Below are 21396 nucleotides of genomic sequence, written 5' to 3'. Positions count from 1 at the left end.
CTAGGTAGCTAAATGAGATGATTTGCTGAGTAGCACTATTACTAATATGCCAATTAGACAGTGAGAACAGGTTCTTTTGAATATTGTCATGGTCCTTGAACAAAGCTTTTATAAAACAATTTTTTGGTAAGAAATATTAAGACCATATCGCAGTTAAGACAGCTCTTCTTTAGTGATGTGCATCCTAATGCCACGATTTAGGGCACTACTGCCTATTTTCCATGTAAAGGACAATGCTTTATGTTCATAAATGAGCCTCTTAATTCCCTCATTCTCAGCAAGAAGTAACCCATTACCTTTCTTAAGTCATGGAAGAAACTGTAGCCAACAAAATCTTACATAAAAAAATAATAATTATAAAATGAGACTTAATAGAAGTGAAATCAAGATGTCAATATTGCATTGTGGTCCATCTAACTCCCGGATGTATGATTTAACATTCACAGGAGTAGTAAGTAACTCTTGGTGCCTACAATGTCTTGATTGTATGGTCCATTTACCCATTCATTATATGTCCTTTCAGAAGTAACCAGAATTAATGCAAATTAACTTTTCAATGTTCCACTTAGAAGGTATAAAACTTTTTATCAGTTCTGATATTTTCCTATTATAGGACTATTTGTAAATTAATAACTTGAGTTAACAGGTTGATTCAGAGTTATATTAGTTTTTTAGACAAGGGTGTGTTTTATAATATCAATACTAAGATAAATAAAACTTATCTTCTTTCATAACAAAAAAGCATAAGGAAAGTAAATCACTCAAATGTTTCTTATCGTATATTATTCATTAATATTTACCCTTTAAAATATTTCAAATTATTCCTAATTGATATTTTTAAACATATTTCAATGTACATGCTAATATGTTTTAGAGGGCTAATGTATTATAATATACTTCTTATAACTATGAAATATGTTTCCTTAATAATCAGGGCTCAGCTTTCTATATTCACCAACTTAAGACTCTTTAATAAGTTATGTTTATCTGTTCCATTTAGGTATTTTACATATCTAGATTTGACATAGTTTTAAAAAGACAGTTAACACTTAAAATGTGTGCCCTAAGCAATGTTGCTTGTCCCAACTGATTTTATGCAATTGATTTTCTTCACTTTTTCTGAAGTTAGAAGAGATTTAGCATCCCCACATTAGGAAGTAGTTATGATCATATTTCAATCGTCAATTAAACAGAAATTTGAGAAAAACTCCCAGATGCATGAGAAAAGCTACTAAATTATGAATAGTTACATTTACACTATATATAGTGTAATATAATATATATGTGTATATATATTATAAAGTTTAGCTATAGATTTATATATAGATATAACCCATATTTAATATAGCTTCTTACATTTTCATATCTACTCTTTTAGGATAAATTTTTCTTTATTCTCCAAATAACTTGATCTCATAGTGTTATTGCTATAAAGCTTAACGTCCATGAAGTCTTCATAGAAACTTTGAATCCCCTTTTTAATACTCTAGGTCACTTCTAAAACACAATATTCTGTTTTCTTAATGTGTGAATGAACAAATAAAAGCACTTTGCAACAGTATTACTTAGAATAATGTGTGCTTTCTGGTTTGGAAGCTACAGGTAATTATTCTCTTTAAGAATGTCTACAATCTTGTCTGTACTCAGTGAAGTTAAAATTAAATGCATATAAGAAGTTGGGACCAGTCGTGGTGCACGACTTTAATCCCAGCATTTGAGAGGCAGAGGCAGGTGGATTTCTGAGTTCGAGGCTAGCCTGGTCTACAGAGTGAGTTCCAGGACAGCCAGGGCTATATGGAGAAACCCTGTATATTTTAGGGATAACTGATACTTAAGATCTTGAAAATCTTGGTTCTTCCCATAGGTCTACAAGACTGAAGGCAGAGAAAGATTCATTATCCTGTACTTGTTGACAATTTGTGTGGTAGTATGAACAACACCTTGAAGGACAGACTATCCAATGAGAGCAAACATTCATTAGACTGAGGCTGTAGAAGATACTGTCTTATAAGAAATATGTAGGTACCCTAATGCTATGATAGATACTACCATTTATGAAACATAATCTTTACCTTGTAAGGGAAAGACACTCATATCAGGAACCCTAATATGGTCTTATGCTCACTAGATTTCCTTTATGCTATTTATAATGCGAGCCCTAGACTAAGTGTCCTGCTTATGATTTGGTCATTACTGATCCCCAGGGGTGTGGCTGATTGTATCGTCTTGGAAATTCTTGAGCCCGCGTATTTGTTTTAAAACTCTCTTTACTTTAAGGATTGCCTGGATTCTCTCAGCTACTTTTTCCTCACAGCAGTGATACAATTAAAAACTCTTTGCAAGACATGACAGTGGAAATAAACAACAGAGAAAGAGGAAACTGACCCAGGGAAGGAAAAAGCAACACAAGATAATTTGGATGGGAATCATCAAGTACATTATATGCATTTCTGAAAATGTCACAAGAGCACTAACTAATTACATGGCTAACATAAGCTAATACAATGTGAAACTGCATTAAGCACAGCTTCACTATGGGACTCAGGAGGCCTGAGAAGCAAGCAGATAGGAAGGGTATTTTCAAAAATGTACAGATGATCTAGTTCTTAAGAAAATCTTATGCTGATGCAAATTCAGAATACTGAATATTGAAGCTGTTGCTGTTGTAGCAACAAAACAGTTCAGGGATTGTCACCATCTCCGGAGGTATATTTTACTTGCCTATAAATACTTTCATATTGTTTATATTTTTATACATTTTTATTTTTATATGTTACATATTGAAAGTTTTTTCTTCTTGTCTTCTACTATATGATTCTGTGTTCCAACAGGTAAACTAAATTCTCCACTTTCCATTGGTCATTCAAGGAATATTTAGGAAGTCCACTTCATGTTTGGTTAACTATAAAGGGAAATAATTAAAGAAATAACACATAGGTTGCAAATACTTGCTTTTCAAAATTTGTAATATGGTTCTAGTTATATGTTTAATATAGTGCTCCAGAACCAGTAACTGAAACCAATAATGTAAGAATTGATTAATGGTCAGGTGTTGTTACATTTGAATTAACAGTCATTTCCATGATGGAATTAAGGGCAATTCTTCTGAGGAACTGGGAAGGTGGATACCGTGATAGATTAATGACAAAAAGAACAAGAATGTGAGATACTGCACAAATTCTATCAATTTTGTTATTGTTTCAATTGTTGAAAAAATTGTCTGTATCTATGTTGTCATCCTATGATGTGAGAAATTCTCACCTCACTGGCCAATACCATACTGCACCATGACAATCTTAAAAGTTTTCTTTTAGAAGCTTAATGTAGTCACTGATCTAGTAGCAACAAGAGGGACCTGTGACATTAACTTGATAGGAGGAAGAAAAGTGCATAGTGAATGAAAGTAGACAAATTTTAAAGATAAATATTCATGTATTCAGTTTCTAATTGCGATTTTCCTTTTTGTTTGGAATTTCATATAGGTGTACAATGCTATATATAATGTCTTTGCAAATTGAAGTCTATTGATGACCAAATATTTGCAAATTGCAGTATATTGATTACCATTTTTATAAACTTGAATCACTTCAATATTATTAACCTCATTATGATTTATAAGTACATGCTTCAATAAGTATTTTATACATACATAGCTTCTTAGAGAAGATCCATTTTCTTCTATACTTAGAAAAAGGAAATGAATTTACAGAAATGTATAATAATCTTAGATCTTTTTCATTTTCATTTTTTCCACTGAAGATATTTCTCACACAAAATATCTAATCAAGGTTTCACCTTCCCCAACCAACACCTTCCCAGATCCCCCCTCCCACCTCACCAAATGAACAGGGTCAAACAAAAAGTGAATAAATCAGAATGAAAACTGAAATATCAATGAAAAAGTACAAAAAACACCCTCGTAGCCACACAAAATCAGATCATTTAAAATATAAATACAAAATAATAATGTACAAACAAAACTCAACTAAGACCAAAAAAAAATTATCAAACTCCTCAGAAAAGTGGAGGCTGCCCATGGGTAAGAACCAGCCTTAGCGTATAACGCTGCATTTAGACTAGGGGCATCTTCTGTTGAGGCTGGACAAGGCTGCCCAGTTAGGAGAAGGAGACCCAAAGGCAGACAATGTGTTAGATACAGACTCTGCTCCAGCTCTAGGAGTCCCACAGGAAGATCTGAGTGAACAACTATTAGCTATGCGCGTAGGGCTTAGGTCTGCTCCATGCGTGCTCTCTGGTTGGTGGTTCTGTTTCTCTGAGACTTTATGGGCCCAGTTTCATTGATGCTGTTGGTTTCTTGTGGTGTCCTTGACTCTTCTGGCTCTTTTAACCCTTCTTCCCATTTTTCCACAGAACTTTTTAAGCTCCAATTAATGTCTGGCTCTGGGACTCTGCATTAGTTTCCATCAGTACCTGGACAAAGCTTCTCTGATGACAGTTATAAATACCATTTTTATATTTTATAAGCCATGTGCTGCTAGGCTTGGGCCTATGAGTGGTTAATATCCCCCAGTGAGACTCCATTAGAGAAAACTAACTTTTGCCATTTAAATGTGCATCAATTATAGATAACTATGTTTTTAATAAAAACTAAAAATGTCACATATATATCCTTAAAAATCTTAAATGACAATATAAATTTTTGACAATGATTGGCTAGAAATGGAAACAGGTTTTTGCCTTCAACTAGGCCTGGGGCTAATATTAGACATTTAGTAAGTTGGAACCAAGAATGTGAAGTGTGTTACACTGTGAAACTGAATTATTAAAACCATGTTGTTATACAAGACAAAATACTATTGTCTTTTTCAAATAAATATGATAAGCACTAGAGTAATAAAATGAATGTGCCTAACATTTCAAGCAGTTATTGGTTTCACTAAATAAGACTACTGAGCAAATCACCTTATATTAAGAAATTTATAGAGAAATCATGTTTACCTCATGCATTTGTTTTGTGTACATGCATTTATATGTATTGGCATTCAATATGTCAAGTTGCTCATGGAAATGGCAGAATATAATTTGTAACCATTTGCTGCTGTCTTTTTCTTTTCTTTTCTTTTCTTTTCTTTTTAATTCTTTGTTTTTAACTTTTGTATTGGTTATTTTATTTTTACATTACAAATATTATCCCCATTGCCAGGTTCCCCTCCATGAATTTCCTACCCCACACCCTCCTCCCTGCTTCTATGAAGGTGCTCCCCCACCCACCCACCCATTCCTGCCTCACCTCCCTATCATTCCCCTATGCAGGGGTATCAAGTCTTCACTAGACCGGGGATCTCTCCTCCCATTGATGCCACATAAGAAATCCTCTGCTACATATGCAGCTGGAGCCATGGGTCCCTCCATGTGTATTCTTCGGTTGTTGGTTTAGTCCCTGAGAACTCTGGGGTATCTGGTTGGTTGATATTGTTGCTCTTCCTATGAAGTTACAAACCCCTTCAGCTCCTTCAGTCCTTTCCCTAACTCCTCCAATGGAGTCCCCGTGCTCAGTCCCATAGTTGGCTGCAAGCATCCACATCTGTATTTGTCAGGCTCTTGCAGAGCCTCTCAGGAGACAGCTATATCAGACTCTTGTAAACAAGCACTTCTTGACATCAGCAATAGTGACTGGGTTTGGTGGCAGCATACGGGATGAATCCCCAGGTTGGGAAGTCTCTTGATGGCCTTCCCTTCAGTCTCTGCTCCACTCTTTGTCCCCATATTTCCTTTAGACAGGAGCAATTCTGGGTTAAAGTTTATGAGAAGGGTGGGTGATCTCATCCCTCAAACGGGGGGCCATGCCTAACCTCTCCAAGTGCTCTCTACAGGTTCTTTCTCCCCTTTGTTGTGTATTTCAGTTGATATCATCCCTTCTGGGTCCTGGGAGCCTGTTGCTTTTCTGGCATCTGGGATTTACATAAGGTGTGTCTTGTAGATTGAACTCTGGTCTTCAGGCTTGGCACTCTAAGTCATCTAATAAGCCCACAACAGACATAATTCTTTTTATACAAATGCAACTTTAATTTTTTGGTGAAGTTTTATTTTACAATAATATTTGGTACAATGTGGGCAGAATCAGCTAAACATTATACAGCTACCTTTGATTTGCTGACTCTCCACAACTTGAATATAAATTTAAAGCCACCTTCTGAAGAGAATAATGTGAGCTGAATAAGAATAAAAGCCTGTTGCAGGAACGGACGAATATGAAAGAAAGTAATTTCATCCCTGATAGTATTTCTGAAATGCTGTCCTAATCCTGGATTACCGAACAAATAAACATCTAATTCCAAAAGGGAAAAAAATCTTCTTACTTTAATACCTTTTAATCATATTTCCTTTTGCTGAGTTCCAATGTATATTTCAAAAAGAAGCAGTCAGTACTGAATTTAAGAGAGAAATCCATAGAACAAAAGGAAGCTTCATTTCTTTCCTGAGGGAATGCGAGGGATGACCTCTTCTACTCTAGTGTTTACGTGCAGCTAATGAAACAAGGAGTTTCCTGCACACTAGGCACGCTCTTGTACTGTGTCCCAACACAGCCAATTAAATTCTGTGTTTATTATGTTATTTCTTGCATTGGTTATTTGATGAAAAAGAATGTCATGTGTGGTAGTGTATTTTATTTCTAGCTGTATTCTTAGCTTACTAGAAATTATAATAGTCCTAAAATAATTAGAAAGAATATAGCACTCTTAAAGTCTGTTTAATTTATTAACACTTAATAGTGATAAAGACTTAAAAGGATTAGAATATAAATGTTGACTACTGTCCACTGAAAATAACAACCTTCGTGCACTGGATGTAGTCTTTGTGTTACTCTCCTATCAATCATTATACAAACATGGCTTTCATTCAAGTAAAAGTATTCATAGAAAAATATAATAACCACATTATTGTTTTATTGTATTCTAGTGTTCACATAATTTTTGATGTCTTTCCTCAGAAGTCATTAGTATTTATCAATGTTTTCTAGCAAAAAGAAAAAAAATTCCCGAGTACAATTGTAGGTAGGTAAGAGACATAGGGACTGTTAAGTGTAATTAATGATGCAGCCCTAATCTAGGTACTTTAGGCAGAGAGATTATTTTGTTTGCATAATTTTCAATCAAGAAAAGGGGACATTCCAAGAAGTCTTTATCAAATTGCATTGTATTGTCAGATAAGATCTACTTGTAGTCCAAGGACATTTTCAAAGGCTCACTGAAATAGAATCCTTATGGCAGAGGATACAAAAGACATCTATCTTTCTTTATGGCCAATTTGAATCCTAGAGCAGTGAAAATGATCATCTGTGATCATCCTTAAAAACAGATAGCAGTAAACAACATTGAAGAGGCCTTACTTAGCAGGTCATGTGTGTGTGTGTGTGTGTGTGTGTGTGTGTGTGTGTGTGTGTGCATTAAAAATTATGAGCCCATAAATTTGCAAGAGAATGTGGAAGGCCATGTAAGTTGTTGAAGGGAGAGGGGGCAGAGGAATTAATATATTAATTTAGAAAGAGAGCTCCCCTGTAATAAGAACACTAGCATTTAATGGGAAAATGGCATATAAAATGGATTACTGATGTACTCCAAACCAAATCAATTTCATCTTCATAAGGCCTTGATATTTATATCTTCAAGTTAAAAAATAGTTTTAATTTACAAAATATACATTATAAGAAACTATCAAAATATACTCAACTACTATAAAGAGGCACAATTTTATCTGTAGAAAATACAAACAAACTTTGTTCTTTGTGGGAAATTTGTGGGATAGTTTTAAGAAGGAATCAGTCTCAGTGAATACTGGTATCATATATAATAATGAACCTGGATAAATGTGCATGGAAAATCTTGCTCACTGTCCTATAACAAGCAGAATTGTCCTTCCCAAACACCTTTAACAACACACAAGTGGCTCTTAATTTCGGCAGTCCTTCACTCACCAGTTCAGAATGAACAAAAATGATCCCTTTTACCAAAGGTCGGTGACAATTCTTTATTTAACTTTCAATAGATCTATTCATTATAATAACTTCTTCTTAGGCGTGATGTACTAATATTCCTCTCCTGGGCAGTTGACCTTCATTGTCAACTTGAAAGCATTAAGAATCATTTACTGGGACTAGAGAAATGGTTCCATGGAGAAGAGCACTAGCTGTTGTTCCAGAGGAAAGCTACTCAATGTCCAGATCCTACAGAGTGGCCAGGTACCAGCCATGTGTGTGTGTGTGTGTGTGTGTGTGTGTGTGCACGTAGTGCTGAGGTAGGCAAAATATCCATATACAAAAATAACAAAAAGATTTTTTAAAAGGAATCTTCTAGAAACATACCTCTAGGCATATATAGGAGAATGTGTCCAAGAGGTTTAAGGGACAAAGGAAGACTCACTGTGGTTAGAAACAATTAGAACTGTCTCATGGACTAAATTCCAGTATGTACTAAGGGCCAAAGGTAGCTGAATAACCAGCATTCCTCTTTCTGCTACTTCACTTCCAACCCCAGGTAGGTATAGGCCAGGAGGAACTACCAATATTTAAATCCATGACTCAAATTAGACCATCCCTTACTTAAGCTACTTTTATCAGATATGATGTTGTAACCACATGCGAAGTTGCTAATAGAGTTCCATCATTAGATACAATGAATCACAGAGTTGGAGAAAAGGACTAAGATCAATTGGTAAGGCAATAACACAAGTCATAAAAGGAAGAAAAATATTTATAGTCATAACTTAATAAAAGTAAAGGTCACAAATACAATGTTGAATTTCATGAATAGAAATATTAACATTAACCTTTCATTATTAACTATACATTCATTTGTAACTCACCTCTGAGATCACTATAACCCTTCATATAATATGAAATAAGATACAATATAATAGTCAAATGATACTTACACTTCTGTATTTTACAATGTATTCTAAAATGGGAGCCCCTCCATCATCTTGCTTGGTGATGCTGATTTTAAAACTCTTGCCACTGCTTGGCTGTCCATGTATGGAAGGGGGACTTGGCTCACCTAAGAAGTAACATGACATTTATTCATGAGCACTCACTCACTTTACATGCCTCAGAACACTGCTTGATTATTAAGCCAATGTTTTGTGTACCACAAACATATGATATTTCATGATTAACTTTAGACATTTTCTCCCTTTGTGTTATAACTTAACACTTACTTCTATAATAAATTTGAAAGCTCAGATGTTTTAGCACACCTTTTAGGCTTAAAGTGGGATTTTCCATGTTACACAGAATAGTTTTTTTTTTTTAATGATGATACTAGAACCATTTTTGTTTAATTATAGCATTTTGAGAGAGTTAAAAGAACAAGCTAAACTTTTAGTAACAACTATATTACATATACATGCAGTGAAAGTATCCATTCATAGGTTTAAAACTGAACTTTAAAAATGTTATGTATAAGATTTCAATTGTTTGTTTAATAAATTTATATCATAGCAATTAAATCATTTCTACTTCATTCCACACACACTCTCTCTCTGTCCTATTTAAAACTTTCTTCTGTATTTTATGATGCTCCCATTGTGTGAGATGTGTTTAATTAGAATGTGATAGGAAATGGTTTACTGGTGCAAGGACAATTTATCTGTGGCTACAGCACTCAAGAAAAGAATAGTCCTTTCTTTAACAATCCTTAATAGCCAGAATCCCTCAAAAAGAAGTAGGGCTTCATGAACTCTCCCATTATTTACTGTGAAATGTTAGTGCCTAAGCTAATATAAATCTAGGGCAGATGGTCACAGGTGTGGAATATCATTTTATTACAATGCACAATTAGTTAGAAAAATAACATGAAACAGAAAATAGATTCTGTTGTAGTAAAATTGATAAAATAATGTCTTCCCTGTGCACACATTTCAATCCTCTCATCAGTAAAAGAATTGCACTTAATTTCATAGGATTCACAGTTTGGGGAGAAAGGTTTACAAATCAACAACTGTATATTATGAGAAGTCATAAATTAAAAGGAAGGTAAATCAGAAAAATGAGATTTGTGGTGGTGGTAGTGGTGTGGTGGTGGTGATGGTGGTGGTGGTGATGGTGGTGGTGGGTGTATGTGTGTGTATTTGTCTATGAACACATGTGTGTAGGTGTGCATTTATGCGGATGCCAGAAGTAAATTTTTCTATTGCTCTCTCCCTTTTCTCTTGATACAAAGCACTTAGCAACGCCACAAGATTTATTGATCAGTAGCACCAAGTATCCACCTAAATCTACTTTCCAATCAGTTCTGATATTACCAGCCCACAATACTGTACCCAACTTTTATAAGAGTGTTATTGTTCTCAACCCAGATTCTCATGTTTACATGGCATAGCAAACATCTTGATGACTGAATTATGCCTTCAGTCCCAAGAGCAGAGATTAGTTTCTTCAACATGCACACCAGTGTTTCAAGGGGAGAAAATGTGTCTATAGTCTTTCAACGTAGGATTAAATAGAACCATAAAGGTTATCCAGTATTTTATTGAATTGATCAAGCCTCTGTTTTGAACCAATTTGCAACACCTGTGTGCCCTCAGCAGTGGAGAAAAAATGTATAGGCCTGTAGGGAAAATACACATAATGTGACTGCTTCAATATTTTTCTGATGGAGAAAGCACTGGGCATATGTGTGTGTGGATGGAATTGGGGATTAGATAAAGTTGTCCTGGAGGACTGTAAACAAGAAGGGAAAACAGATGTATTTAGAGAAGCCTGCTTCTAAGCTCTGATTTGGAGTGGCAATATATCTACCTAGGAGTCATTCTGGTGAAAAAGTAATGAGGGACTGAAAAGATAGCATTACTAAGAAATGGAGAGCATTACTAAGAAATGGGTGTCATATGATGGATTCTGGGACGAAACAGAAAAATCATTGTTCAGAGACAGAGAGTAGAACTTTGTCATTGCCCACTTGGTTGACTTAATCTGTGCATGCTACAGGCAGATGCTGTTCCAGATGCTGTGCAACAGCCATGCGCAATTCTCTTCAGTTCATTGTCTCATATTTTAAAATTATTTACTTAGTACTTTATATTTAAAAATAATTTTAGATGAACATACTTGACTAAAATTTACTCAAACCATGATAGTTTTGACAAAAAAAAAAAAAAACATTATTATTCTGTCCCTCCTGTAGTCAGTTTTGTAACATATTAATTTAGAATTTTGTATCCTTTTTTTCTTAGTGCAGACATAATTTGCAAGATATTAACTGTGTCTTATTGAAAGTGACAACTCACATAACATTTTTCTATGAAGACAATAAAATATGCAGACATAATATAATTAATCACACTATAAATACAAAAGATTTCCTAAGAGCATGTTTATAATTTATATGCCACTACATTCTTTTTTTCTTGCCCATCTTTAGAGAAATGCTAATTTTATAACCCACAAGTTGCCACTAACTCAGAAAAACCTTCAACAGAGATATAATTCATTTCCCTACATTATTGAAATGCTTTCCTGCATTTAAAAATCCCATTCAATTTGCAAGAAGGATCTGGTAACAGAGAGTAGAGTGATGGTTACTTACGGACTGGCAGTGTCTGGAATATTTCTATTTTACTGTAGTCTCCTTGACCTTTGCCATTCACTGCTGCAACTCTAATTTCGTAAGTTGTATTTGGTTCCAGACTGCTCAAAACAACCATCGCTAAGGGAAACAAAACAAACAAACAAAACAAAAACAAAAACAAAAACAAAAAAAAGAAAGAAAAGAAAAAGATCATATATTTAATGTTTGCATCATTACAATATGGAAAAGCAGTGGTTTTGTTTTAATATATATAAATCTAGAAGACTAATCTCTCAGGAAAAATACCTGAAAAAATATAGTCATGTGACCATAGTTTGTGACCAATCTATTTTATTAACTGGATTGTAGCTTGCACATGACCACATGAGCACTAAAATTCAATGGAAAAATAGTAGCTTTTTTTGAGCACTAACAGAAAGTTCAGTCACTAAATTGTGTTTGATTTCTGGGATATATATATATATATATATATATATATATATATATATATATGCTGTCTTTTTGTATGTCTAAGTATCTTATTCAAACCATATTAATTATTTCTTCATAACTTAATGGAAACATGGGATTCCATGTGGGTTTACTGGGCCTTCCATGGGAAACTTTCTTCATTATGACAAAGATATTTCATGAACTTGCATTTTCAGCAACTGTGGCAACATTCATTTTACAATCAGAAGGAATTCAATTACTCTAAATTCCACCTTGTGTCAATCTTCTCACTTGTACATTTGATTTTCACTTCTTTTCTAATATAAACTGTGCAAGCCTGGGTTTACAATCATATAATTAAAAAGGCATAACTCAGAAGGTATAGAAATACATCTTGATTAGAAGTGCTGTGGCACATGCCAAGCTCCAGTTGCACACATAATTTGACTCTGTTTCGGATTCTAAATTATTGCAACTTAATAGGTTCTTTTGTGTTTGTGTGTGTGGTTGTTGTTGTTTTATAATGGAAATATCAAAATTACATCATTATGCCTATATGATAGCTTTTATATTTGATATCAAATAATAACGAATGGATTTACAATCTCCCAGCTAACTCCTTGTTTTTATATTATAATTTTTTTAAAAAATGGTGTTTTTTTATATAAATTAAAAGAAGATAATGGGACTGGTAACTTTTGATTATAATCAAGTTATGGATTCTTTATATAATAATCCATCATACAAAGTTAAAGGGATAAATCACAATAGAATGGATGATTAGTCATAAAAGATGTTTAAATTATACTCAATAAAGACAAAGCTTACAAAGTTATTGCTTTTGATTCTGCTTCACATTTGAACTTTATGTACTTTATTTTCATAGAATTTAGTAGTAGTAGTAGTAGTCGTAGTAGTAATTTCTCTAGGGAGAAATGAGTTTCAAGATACCCATAGTTATCTTTCTTTTATTGAAAATACAGAGTATGCATGGCAAATTACCTAAAAAACAGATATCATATGTGTTTTTTCTTTATTTTTCTCCATTAATTTATTTATTCATTCACACTACATCCCAATCATTGCCTGCTCCTCCTGCCAGTGCTCCCCCTCATTAAGACCAAATTGCACATCTGTGTTCAGCTACATATATGTGTGAGGTCTCTAGTCCCAGCCTGTTTATGCTCTTTGGTTGGTGGTTTAGTCTCTGAGAGCACCCAAGGGTCCTGGCTAGTTGATTCTGTTGGTCTTTCTGTGGAGTTCCTATCCCCTCAGGAGTCCTTGATCCTTCCCCCAAATATTTCATAAGCCACCCCCAAGCTCCCCTCAGTTTTTGGCTGGTAATGTCAATAAATACAAAATCTAGGTGTCAAATAGATTTATTTAATCTTATTAACACAAGTAACAGTTGTGCATTATAACAGCATATTAAATAATATTTTTATACAAATACATACATAGTATGTCTTGTTAGAATGAAGGCAAAAATATCTAATTCTCAAACACTTAATTACTTTTTGGTGAAATCTTCACAATCATTTCTTCTAACTTTAACAAGGTGTTTCATACGTATACTCAAAACCCAGGAGAAAGTGTAAATTTCCAAATGGAAATCTTTCTATATATTTCTCAATTGCATTATCTAAAAAGAAAATCACATTTTCTAAAGACAATGAGTCACGAGCCACAGCCTCAGATTGTAATCCATGATATCAGTTTTAAGAAAGGTTATTGAGAAAATGTTGATTGATAAGAAGAAACACGTTTTGAGACTGCTTGGATCAGTAACAAACATCTGAGCTTAAATAAGTTCTGTTAGAACATACTAAAAGTCATAAGGCTTTCAAGGAATAATTCCACAGTAATACATTATGGGAATCATTGGGTATATCATTTTAACTCCATAATAAATAATTTGTTTAATAGATCAGTGCATAAATCAGGGTAGTTATGAAGTCTTTCAAGTGGGCAGGGAACACATCCTAGAATAAGCATATTATATCTTAAAGTTTATAATTCTATTGTTGGCTATAAGGAAGCTTCCTCTTTTTTATTAGATTTTTTTTATTTTATTAGATATTTTATTTATTTACATTTCAAATGTTATCCCATTTCCTGGTTTTCTCTCTGAAAACCCCTATCTCCTCCTCCCCTTCTCCTGCTCAAAAACCCACCCATTCCTGCTTCCTGGTTCTGGCATTCCCTTAAACTTGGGCATCCTCTTAATATAATATCAAAAGTCTCATAAATTGAACAAGGACAACAAAAGATGTGCTAATTCAGGCTGGCCTCAATCCTATACAAAGAAATAACCAGCAGCTAAGGAATGTTGAGAGCAGAAGTTGTCATCCTCACAGAAGAGCACATGAGTTGGTTATCACATACCAATAATCAACCTTGAAAACATGCACGTAAGAAGCATTATACAGACTGAGCAAGTTGTATTTATGTATTGACAAATATTTCTGTAAGTAACAACAAGAAATTTTTTAAAGGGACCATAGATATTAAAGAAAGCAAAGAGAGTTATATGAAATAATTTGGAGGAGGGAAAGGAAGAAAAAAATAATGTATTTATAGCATTATCACAAAATAAATATTAATTAAAAACTCACTATATCTTACAAATTTTGTTACTAATATACATATAACTTAAATTGAAAGTAAAACAAATTCTACAAAATTTAAAAATGCAAAATGAATATTAATTCGCTAAGGCACTAACTAGTCCTTTAGACAATCAACATGAGCCATGCAGCATTGGCTTTCAACCACATTCTTCTGATGATGATGAAATATGCATTCCTGCAACATGAAATGCTTAGGAGGGACCTGTTGTTTAATAGTGAACAATCTTTAAGGCCATCAAATATCAGATTGTATTGGAGACGGCTGTTTCCATGCCATTATTGATGCTTCATTACCCCTTCGTGATCCACTAACTGTTAGAGACAACCTGCATTCCCAGATCTTAAAACAAACACTTTTAATATGCAAATCATAGTCAGAATAGTATAAAAGTACATTGAAAGGAAGTGCAGCTGAAAAGACATACGTGAAATAGTTGCCTTAGCATCAGTGATTTGTCTGAATAGGAATATTATTTGGAGGCCACAGAATGGAACAAAATAAAAGAATATATAAAGCTACTCATCTTTGACTATTTTTCATAGCTAAATATTACACATTATTGGAAAATGGAACTATTTTAATATGTACACATAAATATTAATAAACATTTACATAAATGATTTACATTAGTGTATGTATGCAATAACATCTTAGTGATTATAAATACAGATGCTTCCACCAGAGCCAATAACTTTGACTAGATATTTAAACCCCCTTATATCTTTGGTAAGATGTACCTGGCATGTAGCAGACTATGTCAAGCTCACATTTCCTATTAATCAGAAATGTACAGATAATTTATGTATTTATTCACTCATTCAGTTTATATTGCAGACCTCCTCCCTCCTCTTCCCTGAGCCACACCCTCACAACACCTTCTCCCCCCATTACCCTTTCCTCTTCTCCTCAGAGAAGGGGAAGTCACCTACGCAACCTGCCCTGACAAATCAAGTCACAGTAGGACTAAACATAATCTTTCCAAGGCCTAACTATGTAGCTCAATAAGGGCAAAAGATTCAATGGCTGGGAACAGTATCAGATACAGCTCCCACTCCAATTGTGAGGGGACCCATATGCAAACCAAGCTCTACATCTGCTATAAAAATGTAGGATGATAGATCCAGTCCAGAATTATCTTTGACTCATGGTTTAGTCTCTATGAATCTGAATGGGCCCAGATTAGTTGACTCTGTTGTTTGTCTAATGGTGACTTCAACTGCTACAGCTCCCTCAATCTCCCCCTTCCACACTGTTCCCCAAGCATTCCTGAGCTCTGACTATGCTTGGCTGTAGGTATCTGTTTCCATTAACTGCTAAATGAAGCCTCTCAGAAGACAGTTATGCTAGGTTCCTGTTTGCAAGCCTAACAGAGTTTCATTAATAGTGTTAGAGGTTGGCTTTCTGCCATGGGTAATGTCTTGAATTGAGTGTGTCATCCTCACAGACTCCCAGGTGTCTCCCACTTCCCAGATCTCCAGCTCATCATAGAGATGCCACCCCACCACTACCACCCACCAATTTCTGTTCTCTCTCCTGTTACTCTCTCGGCTTCCCTCCATCACACCCGATTCCTACACAAATTCCCCTCCCAACTCCCAATCATCCCCTCCCTGCCTCCACCTACTATGTCTGTTTTATTTCACCTTCTGAGTGAAATTCAAGGGTTCTCCCCTGGGTCCTCCTTGTTACTTATATTATATGGGTCTGTAAATTGTAGAATGGCTATCCTGTACTTTATGGCTAATGTCCACTTATAAGTGAGTAATTATCTTGTGTGTCTTCCTGGGCATGAATTACCTCACTCATGATGATATATTCCAGTTCCATCCATTTGCCTTCACTTTCCATGATACAATTATTTTTAATAGCTGAGGAGTATTCTATTTTGTAAATGTACCATATTTTCTTTATTAGTTCCTCAGTTGAAGAGCATCTAAGTGGTTTCCAGTTTCTTGCTATTATGAATAAAGCTGCCAAAACATTTGAGCAAGGGTTCTCCTGGTATGGTGGAGCATCCTTTGAGTATATGCCCAGAAGTAATATAGCTCATTCTTGAAGTAGAGCTATTCCCAATTTTCTGAGACATCACTAAAATGATTTCCAAAATGGTTGTACAAGTTTGGACTCCACCAGCAATGCAGAATTGTTACCTTTGCCCCACATCCTTGCCACTCACTATATGTTGTCTCTTGAATATTTGATCTTTGCCATTCTGACAGGTATAGAATGGAATTTCAGAGTAGTTTTGATTTGCTTTTCCCTGATAATTAAGGACGTTGATCATTTTACTAAGTGCTTCTCAGCCTTTAGAGATTCCTCCCCTGAGAATTCTCTTTAGGTCTGTACTCTATTTTTAATTGGGTTACTTGGGTTGTTAGCATCTAATTTCTTGAGTTCTTTATATGTTTTAGATATTAGCTCTCTATCAGATTTAGCATTTGTGAAAATACTTTCTTCTTCTGTACTTTTGTACTATTGAAGGTGTCCTTTGCCTTACAGAAGATTTTGTTTCATGAGGTCACATTTATTAAATGTTGATCTCAGTGCCAGATTTACATTGTTCTATTCAGGAAGTTGTCTACTGTACCAATTAGTTCAAGGTTACTCCTTATTTTCTGTTCCATTAGATTTAGTGTATCAGGTCTTATGTTGAGGTCTTTGATTAACTGGGACTCGAATTTTATGCAGGGTGATAAATATGAATCTATTTGCATTCTTCTATATGCAGACATCCAGTAATACAACCACCATTTGTTCAAGATTCTTTCTTTTGCCCATTGTATGGACTTAAATTTTAGTAAAAACTAAAGTTTCCATACATGTGTGTGTTTATTTTTGGATCCTATATTCAATTCCATTGATCAATCTGTCTGTCTTTATTGTAAATTATGTGGTTTTAGTAATATTGTTCTATAGTTCACCTTTAGTAGAGATACTTTGACTTCTTTCTTTCCAATTGTATTACCTTGTATTACCTTGATCGCTTATAGTTTTCTTATGGCTCTAGCTAGAATTTCAAATACTATATTAAATAGATATGAAGATAGTGGACAGTCTTGTCTTGTAACTTATTACAATGGAATTGCTTTAAATTTTCTCTCCATTTAAATTTATGTTGGCTATTGGCTTTCTGTATATTGCCTTTATTTTATTTAGGTTTGTACCTTGTGTACTGGTTAGTTTTGTGTCAACTTGACACAGGATGGAGTTATCACAGAGAAAGGACCTTCAGTTGGGAAAATGTCTCCACGAGATCCAGCTGCAAGGCATTTTCTCAATTAGTGATCAAGGGGGAGGATTTGTGCACCATCACTATCTTGTGGGTGGTGCCATCTCTGGGCTGCTAGTCTTGGTTCTATAAGAGAGCAGGCTGAGCAAGCCAGGGGAAGCAAGCCAGTAAGGAATATCCATCCATGACCTCTGCGTCAGCTCCTGCTTCCTGACCTACTTGAGTTCTAGTCCTGACATCCTTGGTGATGAACAGCAGTATGGAATTGTAAGCTGAATAAACCCTTTCCTTCCCAACTTCCTTCTTGGTGATGAGGTTTTGACAAGGAATAGAAACCCTGACTAATACAAATTGGTACCAGCATAGTGTGGTATTCCTGTGACAACCTGTCCATGTTTTGGGGAGGACTGTGGAAGGACTTTGGAATTTTGAGCTAGAAGATCCATTCGGTATTAAGAGCTCTGTGGGCTGTTGTATAGGAACTGGAAGATAATGTTGAGAACAGTGCAGAAGATGGAGGTCTGGCTTATGAAATTTCAGAGGGAAGGTTAAAGAAATTTTTCAGGGCCATTGCCATTTTGATTGTGAAGACTCTGTGGTTCTGGCTAGCTGGGGCTGAAGAATCAGCTGTGCTTAACAAGATACCAGAACTACTAAAGTGAAACTTTGCATTACTGGGACTATTGATGCTGGTTAGCTGGAGCTAAGATATTAGTGGTGATTAAGAAGAGACCAGCATCATTGCTGGGATATCTTCTGGGAAGTGTTTTCTGAAAGCACAGAGGCTATGTTCCAGAAATAGCCAAGGTTTTACCTTGTGCTGTGGCTGGACTTGGTAATGTGTAAGAGTTACCCAGGTGGTACTGGTTTTGAAGGCATGAAGGTGTCACACAGAGCAGCTGAGGCCATGGAAGGCCATTGGTGAAGGTGCAGCCTCAGTTGTAGTTGATGGCCCAGGACTGAAGGGGTCATGCAAAGGAGTTGAGGCTTGGCACCATGAAGAAAGCCTATGAGAGGCTGTTGGTGAAGCCTAGTTACAGTGAAAGACAGCAGTGAGATGCCAGTACCATGAGATGACCACCAAGAAGAGTAGCAGCAGTGGAGTACAGGCAGCTGGAGCCTAGAAGACAAGCTGTGTGCTACAAAGGACAGGGCTGGAGAAGTGACCCAAGCCCTTGGAGGAGCCCAGAAGATTGTGAGTTGGATCCCAGACATTGGACAGTTGGAGACTGATTTTTGCTTTTGATTGTGACTGTGCCCAGATATTTTTCCCTCTTGAAAGAAGAAAGTATTTTAGTGGAGCCCACAGTTAAGAGACTGAATTTTAAAAGACATTGGACATTTTAAAGGGACTAAACTTTAATATACAAGACTGTGGAACTTTTAAAATTTTTTACAACTTAGGGATGAATAAGAAACTAAGGGTTGAGGCTTAATAGTGATGCATTTGTGTGTCAAGTTGACAAGGGTTCAATTGTACTGGCAAGTTTTGTGTCAACTTGACACAGGCTGGAGTTATGACAGAGAAAGGAGCTTCAGTTGGGGAAATGCCTCCATGAGATCCAACTGTTTAAGGCATTTTCTCAATTAGTGATCAAGGGGGGAGGTCCCCTTGTGGGTGGTGCCATCTCTGGGCTGGTAGTCTTGGTTCTATAAGAGAGCAGGCTGAGCAAGCCAGGGGAAGCAAGCCAGTAAGGATCATCCCTCAAGGCGTCTGCATCAGCTCCTGCTTCCTGACCAGCTTGAGTTCCAGTCCTGACATCCTTTGGTGATCAACAGCAATGTGGAAATGTAAGCCGAATAAACCCTTTCCTCCCCATCTTGCTTCTTGGTCATGATGTTTGTGCAGTAATAGAAACCTTGACTAAGACACCTTGTATGCCTGATCCCTCCAAAACTTTTAACATTAAGGGATGATGGATTTTGTCAAAGAACTTTTCAGTGTCTAATGAGATGACCATGTGTGTTTCTTTTCTTTCAGTTTGTTTTTATGATGAATTACACTGATAGATTTTCAACAATTGAACCACCCCTGCATTGTTAGAATGAAGCCTACTTGATTATGGTGAGTGATGTTTTTTATGTGTTCTTGAATTCAGTTCTGAATATTTTATTGGGTATTTTTAAATTTTTATTTAATATTTTTTTACACTCCAGATTTTACCCCCCTCCAGGTCCACCCTTTGACTATTCAACATCTCATACCTGCTCCCCCAACCTGTCTCCATGAGGATGTCCCCACCCCACATGCCCCATCCCACCAGACTTCTGCACTCCCTTGGGCCTCCAGTCTCTTCAGGGTTAGGTGCATCTTCTCTGACTAAACGGAGACCCGGAGGTCCTCTTGGGTATATGGTGATTGGGTATTTTTGTATCTATGTTCATATAGGAGATTGGATTGAAATGCTCTTTCTTTGTTTTTTTCCTTATGAGGATTAGATGCAACTGTTGCCTGGTAGAATGAGTTTGGCAATATTTCTTTTGTGTATATTTTGTGGAAACTTAAAGGTATATTTTTAAATCTTTTTTGGTTAAAAATTAGTAATAGCTAAGCTATTGATTTATTATAATATATAACCCTAGGATATCTTTAGTTATGTACTTAAATAGTAAAACCATATATTATATTTTACTTGAACAGTTCATGCATTTCAAGCAATCTCTATCTCTTCTAGATGGTGCCTTTCTCAGATACTTCATAGGACTGTGAAAAGTGTAGATATCTGACTAACAGACTGGTACCATACTTCTTTAGTTACATGACATACTAGTAAGTAACTTTTGCATCTTTCACAACTCTGCTCTGTTCCATGTCATGTTTGCTCAGTGTACTGAGTTTCATGTCAGAGCAAATTTCAGAGCAGATACACAAAGAGTATGAAAATATTTACTCAAATACTGTTACAGGTCTGAGCTGAAAGACTCATGGGTATAAAGTAATAGTAGGTGGACTTACAGACATCCTTTAAAATTATAGCAACTAAGTATGAAAGCCAACACACCGTTTTCCAAGTTCATGCATAAGAAGTCAGTTTGTATTTGTGCTTTATGAAAGCTTGCTTCTATAACCCTTATTATGAGGTTTATCAACTTGTGTAAAACCAGAGATTATTTTGTCACATAAAAAGAGTTGCATATATGGTTCCAATTAAAGTGAAGTAAAGGAACAGACTGCAGGTGGTAAAGCCTGGGTCTGTAATTTGACCTGCCTTAGTTAAAAGAGAGGACCTATGCCTTAAAGCATCCATAATTTTATGGCATATTACTGAATACAGAGTTTCTGAACACCTAAGGGGAGCATGAAAGTCAACCATCACTTGAAAAATGCAAGGCTGCCCACTCTGTAAGAGAATTACACCACAAATCATGAAGTTAGTTAAAAGGTTTCTTTCTTTCCATTTGCCCGTACAATTGGACAATACAACTGTAGACTGGTGTGTGGGATGACTTCTTCCCCTATAATTTATTTGAAATTCAACATCAAGAATTACATTGGAGTATAACTAGATTAAAAACTACTACATGTTCTCTAAGGATGGATAGTATAAATTAAGGCAT

The 21396-nt window shown here is 35.5% G+C and overlaps 1 protein-coding gene across 2 annotated transcripts in view; it reads right to left on the bottom strand.

Moving 5' to 3' along the window:
- The window catches only part of Ncam2 (neural cell adhesion molecule 2), a 431584-nt gene that overhangs the window by 40588 nt on the left and 369600 nt on the right, over positions 1-21396 (bottom strand). For both annotated transcript variants that reach the window (XM_021184925.2, XM_021184926.3), the window contains exons 13-14: positions 11544-11663; positions 8893-9014 (exon numbers count right to left, since the gene is read on the bottom strand). In XM_021184925.2, the coding sequence (XP_021040584.1) occupies positions 8893-9014; positions 11544-11663 (242 nt within the window). The remainder of the gene's footprint in view (positions 1-8892; positions 9015-11543; positions 11664-21396) is intronic.

The sequence above is a fragment of the Mus caroli genome, unplaced genomic scaffold (assembly GCF_978045245.1).
Source record: "Mus caroli unplaced genomic scaffold, Mus_caroli_1 scaffold_17, whole genome shotgun sequence".
Taxonomy (NCBI): Eukaryota; Metazoa; Chordata; class Mammalia; order Rodentia; family Muridae; genus Mus; species Mus caroli.
This window is presented reverse-complemented; position numbering and strand designations above follow the sequence as displayed.